The 14,397-nt window shown below is 49.0% G+C and overlaps 1 protein-coding gene across 1 annotated transcript in view; it reads right to left on the bottom strand.

Moving 5' to 3' along the window:
* erfl3 (Ets2 repressor factor like 3) overlaps positions 1-3,003 on the bottom strand; it is a 41,630-nt gene extending 38,627 nt beyond the window's left edge. Inside the window, exon 1 of the mRNA XM_056602114.1 lies at positions 2,431-3,003. Within this exon, the coding sequence (XP_056458089.1) occupies positions 2,431-2,452 (22 nt within the window). The 5' untranslated portion in view covers positions 2,453-3,003. The remainder of the gene's footprint in view (positions 1-2,430) is intronic.
* Between the last annotated feature and the right edge of the window lie 11,394 nt (positions 3,004-14,397).

Below are 14,397 nucleotides of genomic sequence, written 5' to 3'. Positions count from 1 at the left end.
TCTATCAGTGTGTGGTTTTGTGTGGTTTTAAATGTGCGTGGGTTCTCTAGTCATCTCCTGTACTTAATGAAGCATTAGCACAACCTTTGAGCCACAATGAAGGCTGAAACTGCCGGAGGACGACGAAAAGCAGATACTAGTTCCTTATTGCCTATCAGATGACTCACACATGCACACAAACACACACACACACTGTGGACCACAGCAATACTCCGAAGACATCTTACGAATGAATCAGCTACAACAAAGGGCAGGTAAACAACGCTGATTGGTTTTAGCTTCCTGTAAGATGAGGGGGAAAAAGTGACTTCTAAGAAGGATTCAAACGCACACCTTGGCTTCCCTCCCGGTCACTACGCCATGGTAACAAACGACACAACCTGGTCATATCCCTCTTAATCATATCCATTCTTTGGCTCAAGGCTGAAAATCCTCTTGTCCACGCGTTGTAATGAGTTGAGTGGTGAAGGACCCAGAATAGAGTGTGTGTGCTTACAGTGGGGAGGGGGGGGCAATGTAAAGCAGCGCTGCACTAAGCAGGAAAGATAGATAGAAAGAGAGAGAGGACTTATCGAGCAAAGACAAGACCTAATCCCGCACCTCCAAGATTAACAGTTAGATGATTAAATTTTTTTGATCCTATAGACATACCCACCCACACACCCTATTTATATCAGATCTGATCCTGCAGTCTGTGTCCGCCGCATCAAACAATCCACACTGAGTCAGGGTTAACGCCAGTGATCTGATTGTCTGGTCCCCCCCCCCCCCCCCCCCCATCACCACCAGGACCACACAGCGAAGGATAACCCCAAGCAGTTTAATAATTCTACTATTTAAAGGCTCCCATGTGGAGGATTAGAGTGTAGCCGGTAGGTAAGCTAATGGCACTGCAGAAGAACATTCAGTCGTGTGTTTGTTTCCACAGAATTAAACAGCGGAGCAGTCAACCACACACTTACCAACAAGTGACAACCGATAATTAACGCTTGTTCCAAGGTCGGATCACAGTGCAGGTTTCTCTGCTCCTTCTAGGGTACCGCACAAATGTACATAATCTGCAAAGCAAATAACACCAACAGACCACGCGCTAACACCAAACACACACAGGCCAGGCTGGGTCAGCTTTTAGCCCGTTCCCTCCCTGAACCGCTCCGGCCCATCCACTCTCCAACGGCCTCCTACTGCTACCCTACTTTCTACGACAAGCACGGCCTTTCTAGTAAAAGGGATACTTGTGGTGGGATGTGTGTGATGTCATAGCCCCCACCGCGGGCTGACGGCTGCTCCAGGGAGGGGTTGTGCAGGAATGTGGTCGAGGGGTGGCGGAGTAAAGCCTCTGTATAGTCAGGAGGGGATAGGGTGGGGGAGGGGAACGACCCAGAGTGGAAAGCGTCCCACACACACTTTGTCAGCCAGTCAGTCACCAACACATGGCCCGGTGCCAAATGTGTTCCCTACCAGGCACGACTTAAAGAGAAATGTGCTCCTGAAAGAAAAAGTACTTATTCAATGAATGTGCAGAGTAAGACAGGGACACATTGTAGTTTTCCATGATGCTGCATCAATTCCGAGAAATGAGAAGCATAGTGTTATTGTGACACCCCAAAAAATTCAATAATAATAATTGCTTAGTTGACATTATGAGTGTCTTGTAGGGACACTTCCTAGATTTTGAAGAGAAACGCACGGGTTCATAAATGATACACACTCAACCTCTCTCACACAAACAATGCTCAGCTGACAGACTACTGGAAAGCCCCCCTGGCCTCACTGAAGTTTGCTGACAGGCATACCTGACAAATATATTGTTCTGGCTAATCAGAGAGCTCTTTCTATGTCTGGAAAGGTCCGATCATCCCAAGACAACAAGAAATAACTTTTCTGGTGGCAACACGTCCGTCTCTCTCTCTCTCTCTCTCTCTCTCTCTCTCTCTCTCTCTCTCTCTCTCTCTCTCTCTCTCTCTCTCTCTCTCTCTCTCTCACACATTTCGTTCAGTTTATTTTTTTGTGTAGTGAGTTATTTAAAAAAAAAAAAAGGTGAACGACGTGGGGAAATAGATTGTCACGATTCTCAGTGTGAAGCGGATACATTAAGGATACAGTATCCTACATTTACAACTGTACACCACTTCCTCTTAAACTAGAGTTAAGTAGACTCGAGCTTTCCATATCTAATCTACTCGGGAATCATGGTATTCGCCTCAGAGGTCTGAGTTGTACTAGTGTGCGCAGAGATTGAAATACACTGATTTAATTATTAGACTAACTGTTAAGACAATTTGGATGTTTTAGAGTTACCCTTCTTTGAAAAAAGTTAGTATTGCAAGGCGGCAGAGCCACGCTGGCCCACGGGTTACTGAACGGAGAAGACATACACAGACAGTAGGCTGTAGCGGACAACACACAACCCAAAATGTCTCTACGTACCAGTGTCTCCGGGGGTCTTCATTGTTTTGATCAAGTCAGACTGCAGGCAAGGATCCGAAGAGTGTCGGGAGAATTCCTCCGGAGACTTGGAGAACAAAAAGTCGGTCTGGTCTCAGCCTTTGGATCCAAATGAAGAAGAATAAGTCGTCGAGGAAGCTCAAATAAAGTTTCTGCCGCCTGGGTGCCTCTTCCCTCGCTAACCCTGTCCTCAGCCCACCGACAGGTTGTTTCCACTGAGTTAAACGGCCGAGACCTCGCTGTCCAGACACAGCGTTCAATCCGCCGAAGAAGTTGTAGCGGAAAAGCGTACAGCCGTCCCGACTCCTCCGAACAACCAACAAACCCTTCGTCCCTTCGCTTGTTTACAACTACTTTCACTCAACTGTCCTGTCGCCGTTTACTCCGCCTCGACCGCATCTTCGTCGTTATTAGACATCTCGCGGCCAAAATGATTTCTTCTCTGTTAAATTCCGAAACGAGACGGCTACCTCTCTCTTTCTCCACACTTTTTTTATTCTTCTACTCACTCACACAACGCGACTCTCTCTCCTCCCCCAGTGCCTCTGTCGGAGCTCTGGGTGTCGTGTTTCGCTCGCTGTCTTCCGCGCGCGGGGCCGCCCACACGGACGGCAGGAGGGAGGGAGGGGGGGGGCAAAGGGGCGGGTCACGCCCACTCACCACGAGCTTGGGCTGGCGTCACTGCAGCTCGCGGCGTTGCCTTGGTGACCGCCACAACCACACTGTCGCGGTAACATCACGATCCGCGTCCCACGAACTGAGAGAGATGCGCGCGCGAGAGAAAGAGGTTCGCGTCACTTTATTATTTTACGTCAATCAGCAGCACTTTTCCAATCATCCTTTATTTACAATAACGATAATTACAGTAGGTTATTTGAATTCAAACAACAAGTGTTGTTTGGAAAGCTTGTTTGATGCTTTAAATCTAGGCCTACAACTTTTAGGCATTCCGACAACCGTTGGATTCAGACGTAATTCTATACAAATTTGACCAATAAGCCAATTCCTGGTTAAATACATCTACATTTACAAGGTGTGCACACACAACTACACGCACACATACACACACACATAGCATTTCTATGATATATAAATTCCATATATATATATATATGTATATATATATATATAAATATATATATATATATATACATGTATATATCTTATCGGCCACAGAAAGAGAGCTTGTCAGCTCATTAGCATTATGGGTATGAACCTGTATCCGGTCGTACATTGTGTCTCACGGAGCATAAAACGTCCTTTCCTCCTCATGCTCTTCAACCCACTGAGGTGCATCCAACCGGCTGCGTCCGACTTTATCTCCCAAGCCATACGCCGGAAGTAAACCGCAATGCCACGTCGCATGCAAAACGACATCACAGCTCAGGGCAGATTCTTTTTCACACTTTGCCTGTTCCAAAACAACAACAAATAGCCCCGGATTAACTCATTGCTGAGAAACTTGATCTGCCAGTCTCATCCGGGCCTGTAGGGCTACACTGTCATCCGGAGCATTCTGTGACCGCCTGCTTCTGCATGATGAGAGGTTGTCACGTTGAATGTTGAATGTGTGTGGGTTCACGCATGGGAGATGACGTGTATCTCCTCCCCTGGATGCTCTCTGTCGCACCCACACCTGCACGTATGGATCTGCACATTTAAGAGAAATTGGTGCGTGTTATGTGTTTGTGTACACACACTACAGACACACAAATGCACATGCAAAAGCACACACACAAACACGTACATGTCTGTGTGTGTTTGTGTTTGTTTGTGTATTTGTGTAAGTCACTGCATTCTAAACAAACACCTAATGCTGTGGCTTGTCAACAGGATATGCCAGCGGGAGTGAAACAAAGTAAACACCTGATAACGACAGTTTCCATGACATGTCATCTCCAAACAGGATGCGCCCTCAGTCCCACCTCCACGGCCATTCTCTGACCACCTCAGGAAACCCATTCTGCCCAACCAGATAAGCAGTGTGTGTTTGTGTGTGTGTGGGGGAGTCTGTCCACTCTACACACAACCTGCACACACACACACACACACACGCACACGCACACACAGACACACACACACACACACACACACACACACACACACACACATCCAGCCATGCCCTCTATCCTTGATGGCACTAACTCTCACTGAATGAGACCAATTCTCCATCACTGTGACTGAAGGTCCTAACTCACCCTAATTGGGTTGAGTAATGGGACTAACTCTGTGTCATGCTCATGTCCCGTTTGTACTTGTGTTTGTGTTGGTTTGGTTACGTGTACCGCTTTTCTTTGCTTTAAGATTCAAGATTCAACAGTTGAAACACTCTCCCCCCAACCTTCTCTCCCACAGTAAATGATAATAACAATAAAACAAAAAACAATATCAATAAAAAGATATTGCAGTAAGTAATGAAGGAAGGTAATAAACATTCTGTGTGAATGTGTGTTTATTTTATGTGTGTAATTATGTGTGTGTGTGTGTGTGTGTGTGTGTGTGTGTGTGTGTGTGTGTGTGTGTGTGTGTGTGTGTGTGTGTGTGTGTGTGTGTGTGTGTGTGTGTGTGTTGGATGACATACACTTTATTGTTACCAACGGAGAGGAAATGGTGTTTACTGACAAATCTACAGCACAGTACATTCTGAGCAACGATAATCACAGTGCTTTTGCCCACACCCTTCATCTCCCCTCCACCCTCCTATTCTTCCTCCTCCTCTTCCTCCTCCTCCTCTTCCTCCTCCTCCTTTCCATGTCTGACTATCCACCTCTTGGTTGCCCTTTTCTTCTCTGTTCCTCTTTCGCTCTCACCCCCAGATCTCTCTCTCTCTCTCTCTCTCTCTCTCTCTCTCTCTCTCTCTCTCTCTCTCTCTCTCTCTCTCTCTCTCTCTCTCTCTCTCTCTCTCTCTCTCTCTCTCTCTCTCTCTCTCTCTCTCCCTCTTTCTCTTCTTGCTCCCACTCCTGTCATCACTTGGTTGCCATGCCATTCTGTGCTTATTCCATTCATCCTACCTTCCTCTCACAATCACACCTCTCACACTCTCGTCCTCTTCCTCCTGGTGCCGTCCAATGCCACCTCATTCTCTATGCACACATCTCTGTCTCTCTCTCTCTCTCTCTCTCGCTCCCTCTCTATCTCTCTTTCCCCCCCTCTCTCTCATGTTAAGGGCTTTTTGAGAGGCACAAGTTGCACTCTCAATGTTTGTAAAAAAAGTGTAGAAGCCAAATGTTCTGATTGCATGCACTTGACAAAATGTTGATTAGATCAGTGATTGACAACATTTTCTGTAACTGTGAGATTGATGACTGAATGGTGTTTTGTGTTTGGGGTTGAGATTGTCTCACATCAACGCTTATTTCCTTCCTACAGTGCCCTTGTGATGCTCATTGCGATGAAGATCCCCTGCGATCAATGTCCCTCTGCTGTCAACTGACAAACCATCAGGGAAACCAACCTGCCAGTACAAAGACTTCGGCCTGTTTTCGATCTTCTACCCCGCTTTTTCCGACCCCCCCCCCCCCCCCCCATAAACACACACACACGCACACACACATATACAAACACACACACACACACACATCCCCCCCAGCCCTCTCTCTCTGTCCATCGCTGTCTTCCTCTCTCCATCGTGTTGGCCCATCCCCCTTTTAGCGCCGTCCTCCTCTGTGTGTGACAGTGTCCGTTCCTAATCAGAGTGACAGAAAGACGCTCTGCAGAAAAAGAGAAAAAGAGTGAGAGAAAGGAGAGCATAGATTGCGTCACTTCACTGTGTGTGTGTGCGTGTGTACACCCCCTCACACCACAACACTCACGCCCTCTTCCCATAACCTGTCCCACAATGGTATTGTGTGCAGCCTGACCTCCCCTCCTCTTTCACCTTTCATGTCCACCAACACTGGGTCAACATAGGTAACGCTACATGCGTGTCCGTCAGGAAGTTACACGCATCTTATGGATTCAAAGGGGCCTTTTGGTGGCACAATGGCCCTCGACCTTATTGGAAAAGGAACAGCTTATCAAATTTAATTTAAATGTGGTGAACGTCTACACACAACCTGCACCTACACACACACACACACACACACACACACACACACACACACACACATATCCAGGCATGTCCGTCCGGCCCAGCCCATCCAATCTGATGCTGTATACATACGCTCGCAGATGCACGCATACACACAAACACAGACAAACACACATACATATACACACACACACACACTCTGACATACACATATATACTGTATATGCATGTAGACTTTACTTGAACCTTGAATGTTTTCTTTTGTTTACTAAATTGAGACTTGGATTTCAAAGCACTGCCATGCAAGTCCACTCTACACACACAAACACACACAAACACACACAGGTCTAACTGATCTCTACTTCTCTAACACAGATGGCTTCAGTCAGTGTAATTACTGTGGACAATGGGTGTGATAGGCCACTAACCAGTGCCACCACAGGCATGGTACATACACACGCACAGACACTAACAGAAGCACACACACAAACACGCACATACACACAGCCACACACGCAAACAAACACACGCACACAGAGACACACACACTCACAGAACCACACACAAACACAAACATACACACACAAAAACGTCCACATGCACACACATACAGTGTGTGTATGTGTGTCTATATGCATAAAACTATTTCAGATAGCAGAGGAAGAGGCCGTAGGCAGGATTATGGTGTAGGATTCCTGGAGAGGGCGTCAAGTCACCCAGAGTCCCAATATGTACGTAGAGACACACACGGTGTGATCGGCGCGAACACATGTACAAACACACAGGGGCACACACTCCCTCTCCCTCACCTTCTCTCTCTGATGCTCTCAACCCCTCGCTCTCTCTCTATCTCTGTCTTTGTGCTCCTCATTCGGTGATTCCACTTAAGCGCTGTGCTTATCTTAGACTTGATTCCTCCTGAAGGGCCTTACATAATGACGTACAGAGGCTTTTGTGTGTGGAACGACCGGAGAGTTAAGCATTTGTTCAGCTCTGGCTCCTCAGACAGATGACCTTGAGGGGGGAAAGGGAGAAAACGTAACTTCTCAAGAGAGAGAGAGAGGGAGGGAGAGAGAGAGAGAGAGAGAGAGAGAGAGAGAGAGAGAGAGAGAGAGAGAGAGACAGACAGAGATAGAAAGAGTGCAAAGAGTGCGTTAAAGAAAGAGAGTGAAAGAGCAAGAAAGTGTGTTTAAGAGAGAGTGAAAGAAAGAGAGAGATGGCGAGTGTAGTTTCTTAGAAAGACTTGGGGTTTGGGCGAGGGGGTGAGTCAGGGTGTTGGGCGTTGGGGTGTGGGGGGTGCAGGCAGGATGAAAGAAAAAGATGGCAGCTGAAAGGACAACAAGTGCCGTTGGGTGACGGTGAATGCTCCCTGAAAGGAAGGGTGAGAGCAAGTGAGCAAGGGAATAGTGAGTGAGAGAGAGAGAGAGAGAGAGAGAGAGAGAGAGAGAGAGAGAGAGAGAGAGAGAGAGAGAGAGCAGGAGAGAGAGAGCGAGAGAGAGAGGGAGAGGGTGAGTGCGGAGTTGAAGAGAATGAGAGTGAAGAGAAGGAGAGAGAGGGAAGGGGGCAGTCAAAGGGGTCTTTGTCGTCAAAGAAGTTGTTTATTTTCAAGCTTGCCTCTCCAACTGTCAGGAAACACAGTCAGGCGCATCTCCATCCATTTCTACCTCACTCTCCCCCCCCCCCCCCAAACCTCCCCCCCTTGCACTCTCTCTCCGCCAGTCTCTCTTTCTATGTCTTTCTTAATCCTCTTTTTCTGGGGTTTTTCTGTCTGGCTCTGTGTACTCGCTGTTGGGGGCATCGTACGAACCACCAGGGAATAATATCCTTCAAGTCTGACTGGGCACCCGGGAGATATTCAGTAGTCCCCACTTGCATATAAACAAAGTTATACCATCTCAGAGACAACAAACTCAAATTCCCTCAATATACAATAAACACCAAGTACTTACTTTTACCTCTTTTCTCTCTCTCACCCTCTCTCTGTCTATTTCTCTCACCCTTATCCCACCCTCTCTCCCTCCCTCCCTCACCCTCTCTCTCTGAATCTCTCTTTCTTTCCCTCTCTCTCCCTCCCTCACCCTCTTTCTCTGATTCTCTCTCTCTCACTCACAACCCCTCTCTCTCTCCCTCCCTCTCTCTCTCACCCCCTCTCTCTTTCTCTCTCTATCCCTCTCACCCTCTCTCTCTGAATCACGCTCTCTGAATTTCTCTCTCCCTCTCCCTCTCACTTGCTCTCTCTCTCCCCAGCTGGTATTCACACATGACTAATGGGATTACCACAGTGAGAAGGGTACTGCTGGGGCATTGGGCCTTTTTCGGGGTGTTTGGGGGAGTGGGTGGGGGTTGCTTGGCCTAAGTTCGGGTGACAGCGGAGGACGAGTGAAAGTGAAGAAGAGGGGGATGTGAAGGGGGCGGGGGGGGGGTGGGGGTAGTAAGGTTCCAACGGAAAAAAAGAGAAAGACAAAAAACGAGGCCATATGCAGACTTTTGTTCTGGCTGCAACCCACTCTAAAGTTACATGGGCTTAGGCGTGTGTGTGTGTGTGTGTGTGTGTGTGTGTGTGTGTGTGTGGCTGACCACAGTCATGCCCATGCATATAATACACACATGGCGTTAACCCACGTCTGCAGAGCGACAGTGCACAAATACAGTTTGTGTTAACAGCGTGACTTTTTAATGACGGCTCTGTACGGAGCGTACGGAGCGTGAGTTACTATTTTCATCAGCCAACCCCAAGCCCAGAAAACCACTCTAATTCTGGTGAATTACCATGGCAATAAGGGGAGCTATTCAACAACAAATAGCTGCTTCTTCTGCGGCGCGTTAAGTATGGAAAGAGCTAGGGACCAGTGTCCATATGAGAGCGGACTGGGGGGAGGGTAGGGTGTGGAGGAGGATGGAGGGGGGGGGGGGGGGGGTGAGGGAGCTTGGAAAGAGAGGGTAACGTGAGAGGCTGCAGGCGCTGAGAATGTATGTTGTATTAAACCCTAGTCTGGCAGGGTGTCAAGTCTGTAATACAGACAGCAAGGGGGGGGGGGGGGGGGGGGAAGAGAGAGAGGAGAGGGAGAAGGGAGGAGATGGGTAAAAGGCGGAGATGAGGAGAAAGGGGGGGTAGCAGAGAAGGGCAAGAGAGGAGGGAGAGAATGGGGAGAGAGGGGCGAACAAAGAGGAGTGGGACAGGGGTGGATAAAGTGGTGGGATGAGAGGGCAGAGAGGGGAGGAGGTGGAGTAAACGGGAGATAGGGGGAGTCGGGGAGAAAGGAGGGTAAGAGAGGACCGAGAGGGGAGGAGGGAAGTGATAAGGCAAGGAGAGGGGAGCAAGGGGAGGAAGCAGGGGAGAGGAGGGGTAGGTTAGAGAGAAGGAGAGCAGAGAGAGGGTACCGGAGAAGAATAAAGGATAGGGGAAGCAGAGATAGAAGGAGAGCGCGGATAGGGACCAGGAGGACACGGGAGGGGCGGTGAGGGGAGGAGAGCGACGGAACGGAGATCTGTTCATTTAGCTGCAGGGACATGACAGTGATGGACGGGTCCGGGCTGGTAAAGTGAAGCCCAGCAGAATGTGGAGGGGAAGAACGTGAGCGAGGGACAATGAGAGAGAGGGAGAGAGGGTGTTAAGGAGGATATGGAGAGGGAGGTATGCCTGGCCGGATGACATGTAGCTATATTGGTCCCAGCGTGAGTGTTGACACTGTCTCCTGTATCTTCCAGAGGAACAAACTCTTCCTATTGGCACGACTCAGTCCCCCCCCCCCCCCCCCCCCACACACCTCCTTCACCTCACCTCCACCTCACTCCTTCTCCACATCTTCACTATCCCTCTCTCTCCCCCCTCTCTCTCTTTCTCTCCTTCACCTCATCTAACCCTTCCCTCGCCAAAAAAGTACACATGCACCCTCCTATTCGCTTCTCCTCATCCCCTCATCCCACCCTGCCCTTGCTCTTGTCACCTGTTACCCTCCTCCTCCTACTCTTCCTGCCTATTCCTCGCACCTCTGTTCCTCCTTGACTTTCTTTCTATACTTCTTTCATTCCTCTCCAGTCGTTCTCCCACCTTTCTCCTGTCAGATTATTTTGGTCTTTCTCTCTCTCTCTTTCTCTCTCTCTCTCTTTCTCTCTCTCTCTTCCTCTCACTTTTTACCCTTCCTTTCATCTCCTCTTTCACCCATATGTGTCATGGCTTAGATTAGGCTTCTGGATGACTTCCTCCCCTGCAAGTGTGCGATTATGTGCAAGTTTGTGTGTGTGTGTGTGTGTGTGTGTGTGTGTGTGTGTGTGTGTGTGTGTGTGTGTGTGTGTGTGTGTGTGTGCATGTGCACAAATGCGTGTGCATGTGCCTGCGCATGAAAAGATGTGCATGTGCCCTTGCATGTATAGCCTAGGTGTGCGGGCGTGAGCACACGTGCCCTGACATTAGCGTGCGCAGCCTCTCCTTATCTCTATATTTATAGCCCTGGCGTCCCCTTTCATACCTCATTATAAGCGGTCCTTCCACCAGTCTCAGGCACGCCACGAACACCTCCTGCGACATAGCTGTCGGGCCAGGGTCCTGATTCCCCCCAGTCCACCCTGCCAATCGGACCCCCCGCGCCACACACCCACCCGAGTAGCACCCCGTACCAAACGCCGGCCGTCACACACCGAAATAGACCCGGCTCCCGGGACACACACTCCCCCTCCACCGCAGGCGCGCGCTAGCATTAGCTCTGCACGCGCCACACGTTCACACGTTGACCAGCATAAGGGGAGACACAAAGCCGGGGCGTAACATTCTCCCCGCCCGCGATCCCACACCACTCACCACCGCGTGCGCCATTCCTTCCCTCAGAACAATAGAGTCGTTGGGCTTTGCGATATGTGTGTTGGTTTGGGTTGTTGTTGTTTCCACGCGCACGAGAAGCACAATAAGCATTCATGTTCCGGGAGGGGAAAAAACTGGAGCAAGTACATGCTGTCCCCCCTTCCATTCCTGGTGTCCTCTCTGTCAGCCGGAACGGACTCCTAGCCCCCCCCCCCCCCCCCTCCTACTGGGGGGTAGGGGAGGCCCCGCCCTCCTCTCCTCCTCCTCTCCCACCCCCCGCGGCCCTCTCCCCCTCCCTGGGCACAGGGAGCCATCCGGGCCGTGGGTGTTTGGAGGTATGTGTCATGTGTTACATGCCAGTGCAGGGGAGGCCTGACACAGAGCGTGTGTGTGTTACATACCCCCCCCCCCCCCTTCCCCACACACACACACACACACACACACACACACACACACACACACACACACACACACACACACACACACACACACACACACACACACACACACACACACACAAACACACACACGCACACACAGGCACCGCCGTGGGTGGCAGAGGTATGCGTCATAAAAACAATCCTAATGGCGATGGAGAGGATGGTGGTGATCGTCTTCATCATCATCATCAACATCATCATTGCCATCGCCAGTCCCGCTCTCTGCGTTGTCGTTGTTTTTGTCGGGTTCTGCCACGTATTTGTTGTACTACTGGATGCTGTTATATACAAATGAGCGATAGAGAGAGAGAGAGAAAAATAAAGTGTGTGTGTGTGTGTTAGTGTGTGTGTGTGTGTGTGTGTATTTGTGTGTGTGTATAGATGAAAGATGAGTTAGAGTGTGTGTCTGTGAAAGAGCGAGAGTGTGTGTGTGTGTGCGTGTGTGTGTGTATGTGTGTGTGAGATAGAGAGTTTGTATGTGTGTGTGTGTGTCTGTGTGACAGTGTGTATATATGAAAGAGAGACCTTGAGTATGTGTGTGTCTGTGAAAGAGAGAGAAAGAGAGAGAGTGTGTGTGTGTGTGTGTGTGTGTGTGTGTGTGTGTGTGTGTGTGTGTGTGTGTGTGTGTGTGTGTGTGTGTGTGTGTGTGTGTGTGTGTGTGTGTGTGTATGTGTGTGTGTGTGTGTGTGTGTGCGTGAAAGAGAGAGCGTGTGTGTGGATGATTTGCAGTGCCCGGGGGCTTCGTGGAAATGTTCTCCGATGAGCTCATCCAGTGTGGGTGCTGTAAGACACAATACGACACAATGACTTGTGTGTACTACTGTAGAGCGTCTGTGAGGACCTCGGATCCATGGGCCTGTTGATGGGATGCATTGTGCCAAATGTGTTCCACTATCTTTATAGAGAAGAGCTTATCAGAGGACATCTCACGGCAGGTACCTGCTCTGACTGGGAAGCTGAGACGTCCCCTGCATCTCGGCCTCTTGGTAGGTTTTCTTCAGCTGTATATATTCTCCCCTAAAAACGTACTTCTGTTATTCAAGCAGCTACGTAGGGTTAAAGAATCAATGAAGTAGGGCATACATGTGTCTGTGACCAACTCAGGTTGGACATCAGGAGAAGTCAGGTAACAGTTCCCCCAGGGTGAAGCACAAGGCTTCATAAGTTGGGATAAGGTATAGATTTAGAGACGTTTTAGGTTAGGTTCAGCGCTTTTGGAGTTAAAACCGTTCTGTATGTACTGTATGTAGAAACTACTCTGTCTGCTCGTTGTGAGAGGTGTAAGTGTGGTGATAAGATGGTGGTTTACTCGTCATTGATGAGCAAGTAGGGCTGCTAGGGACCTTGCTCAAAGATGCTTATAGGTCAGGTGCTGACATTGGAGATCAAACCCAAAACCTGGAAAGTCAAATCACCCTAACAAGAATACTATATACTATCCAAATATTTGGGCCTGTGAAGGACACACTAAACTTGTTTAAGTTGTGTTCAAACAGTGTTAGTGTGGTAGGCAACACTATGGCCAGTGCTATAGGGAGAGCTTGACTAGAGCAGAGGAACCAGAGAGTAACCATAGGGGATTAGTGGGCAGTCAGGCCTTCTCAGTGATGTGTCATGTCTGGGTGGGCAGCACCCAAGCACAGCCCACTCCTGCCCACGTGCTCATGTTATTGTGTGTGTGTGAGCGCACGAGTCGTGCATGTGTGCGTGTGCATTTGTTTTGAGAGTGTCACTCATTGCCCACGGGAGGAGTGTGTCGTGATGATGAAAGCGTGGGGGGGGGGGGGGACGCAGCACTTTCATAAAAGGGCTTGTCATGTCCTTAGCTCTCCCTGGAGTGTGGTTTCATGACGAGAGGATTCTGTGGCGGGGTGTGGGCAGTGTCAGCAGCAGCAGCAGCAGCAGCTCCATTCATTTTCCTGGTGCCATGGATGAGAGAGGAGGAGAAGAAGAGGAGAAGCAGAGAGAGAGAGGGGCAAGGGGAGATCTGTGGTTCGGATGTTCGACTCCCAGCCAAATGCTACTGGGTTCTATGCCAATGTTCCCCGTCTACCTGTAGCCTCCTTGGGCCAGATGCCCATTTTGTTTTGGATAAAGGCGGCTACATAATGACTTGTGAATAAATAGCCACAGAAGGAAAAGAGAAAAGGTTTTGCTGACACTTCCTGCTAAGAGAACAGATGTTCTGGAAGTTTCAGAAAACGGAAAAACAACAAGCAGGGTAGAACAGGAAACATTTTTTCTCAAGAGTGTCAGAATAAGAAAACAATGGCTGCCTCAAAAGCCTGTGGTGTTGAGTGTATCTTAACACCACTCACTCCCTTCGTGTTAACATGTGGAGTGAACACTGGACGTAATTGCGGCCTTTCAGCAGCAAATCAATCAAAGCTATCTATAAGTAAGCACCTATAATTACGCAAACAAAAATAACTGCTGGAAAACTGTTCTTATGTTTACCAGTTCATGGCATGTTCCTCTTCAAAAACTATTGTGTATAGAATCCGTCTATCTGTCTGTCTGTCCTCTGATCCATGAGCCTGTTTATGGGATGCACTGTGCCAAATGTGTTCCTCTATCTATCCTGAGAAGAGATGAACAGAGGACATAACGGGCACCTGCTCTGAATGGGGAGCTGAAACTTCCCTTTCCTGTCTCTTTGTAAGATTCCTTGGATGTATACC

This window comes from Gadus chalcogrammus, chromosome 11 (assembly GCF_026213295.1).
Source record: "Gadus chalcogrammus isolate NIFS_2021 chromosome 11, NIFS_Gcha_1.0, whole genome shotgun sequence".
NCBI lineage: Eukaryota > Metazoa > Chordata > Actinopteri > Gadiformes > Gadidae > Gadus > Gadus chalcogrammus.
Note: the sequence above shows the minus strand (reverse complement) of the source record. Positions and strands in the feature narration are given on the sequence as shown.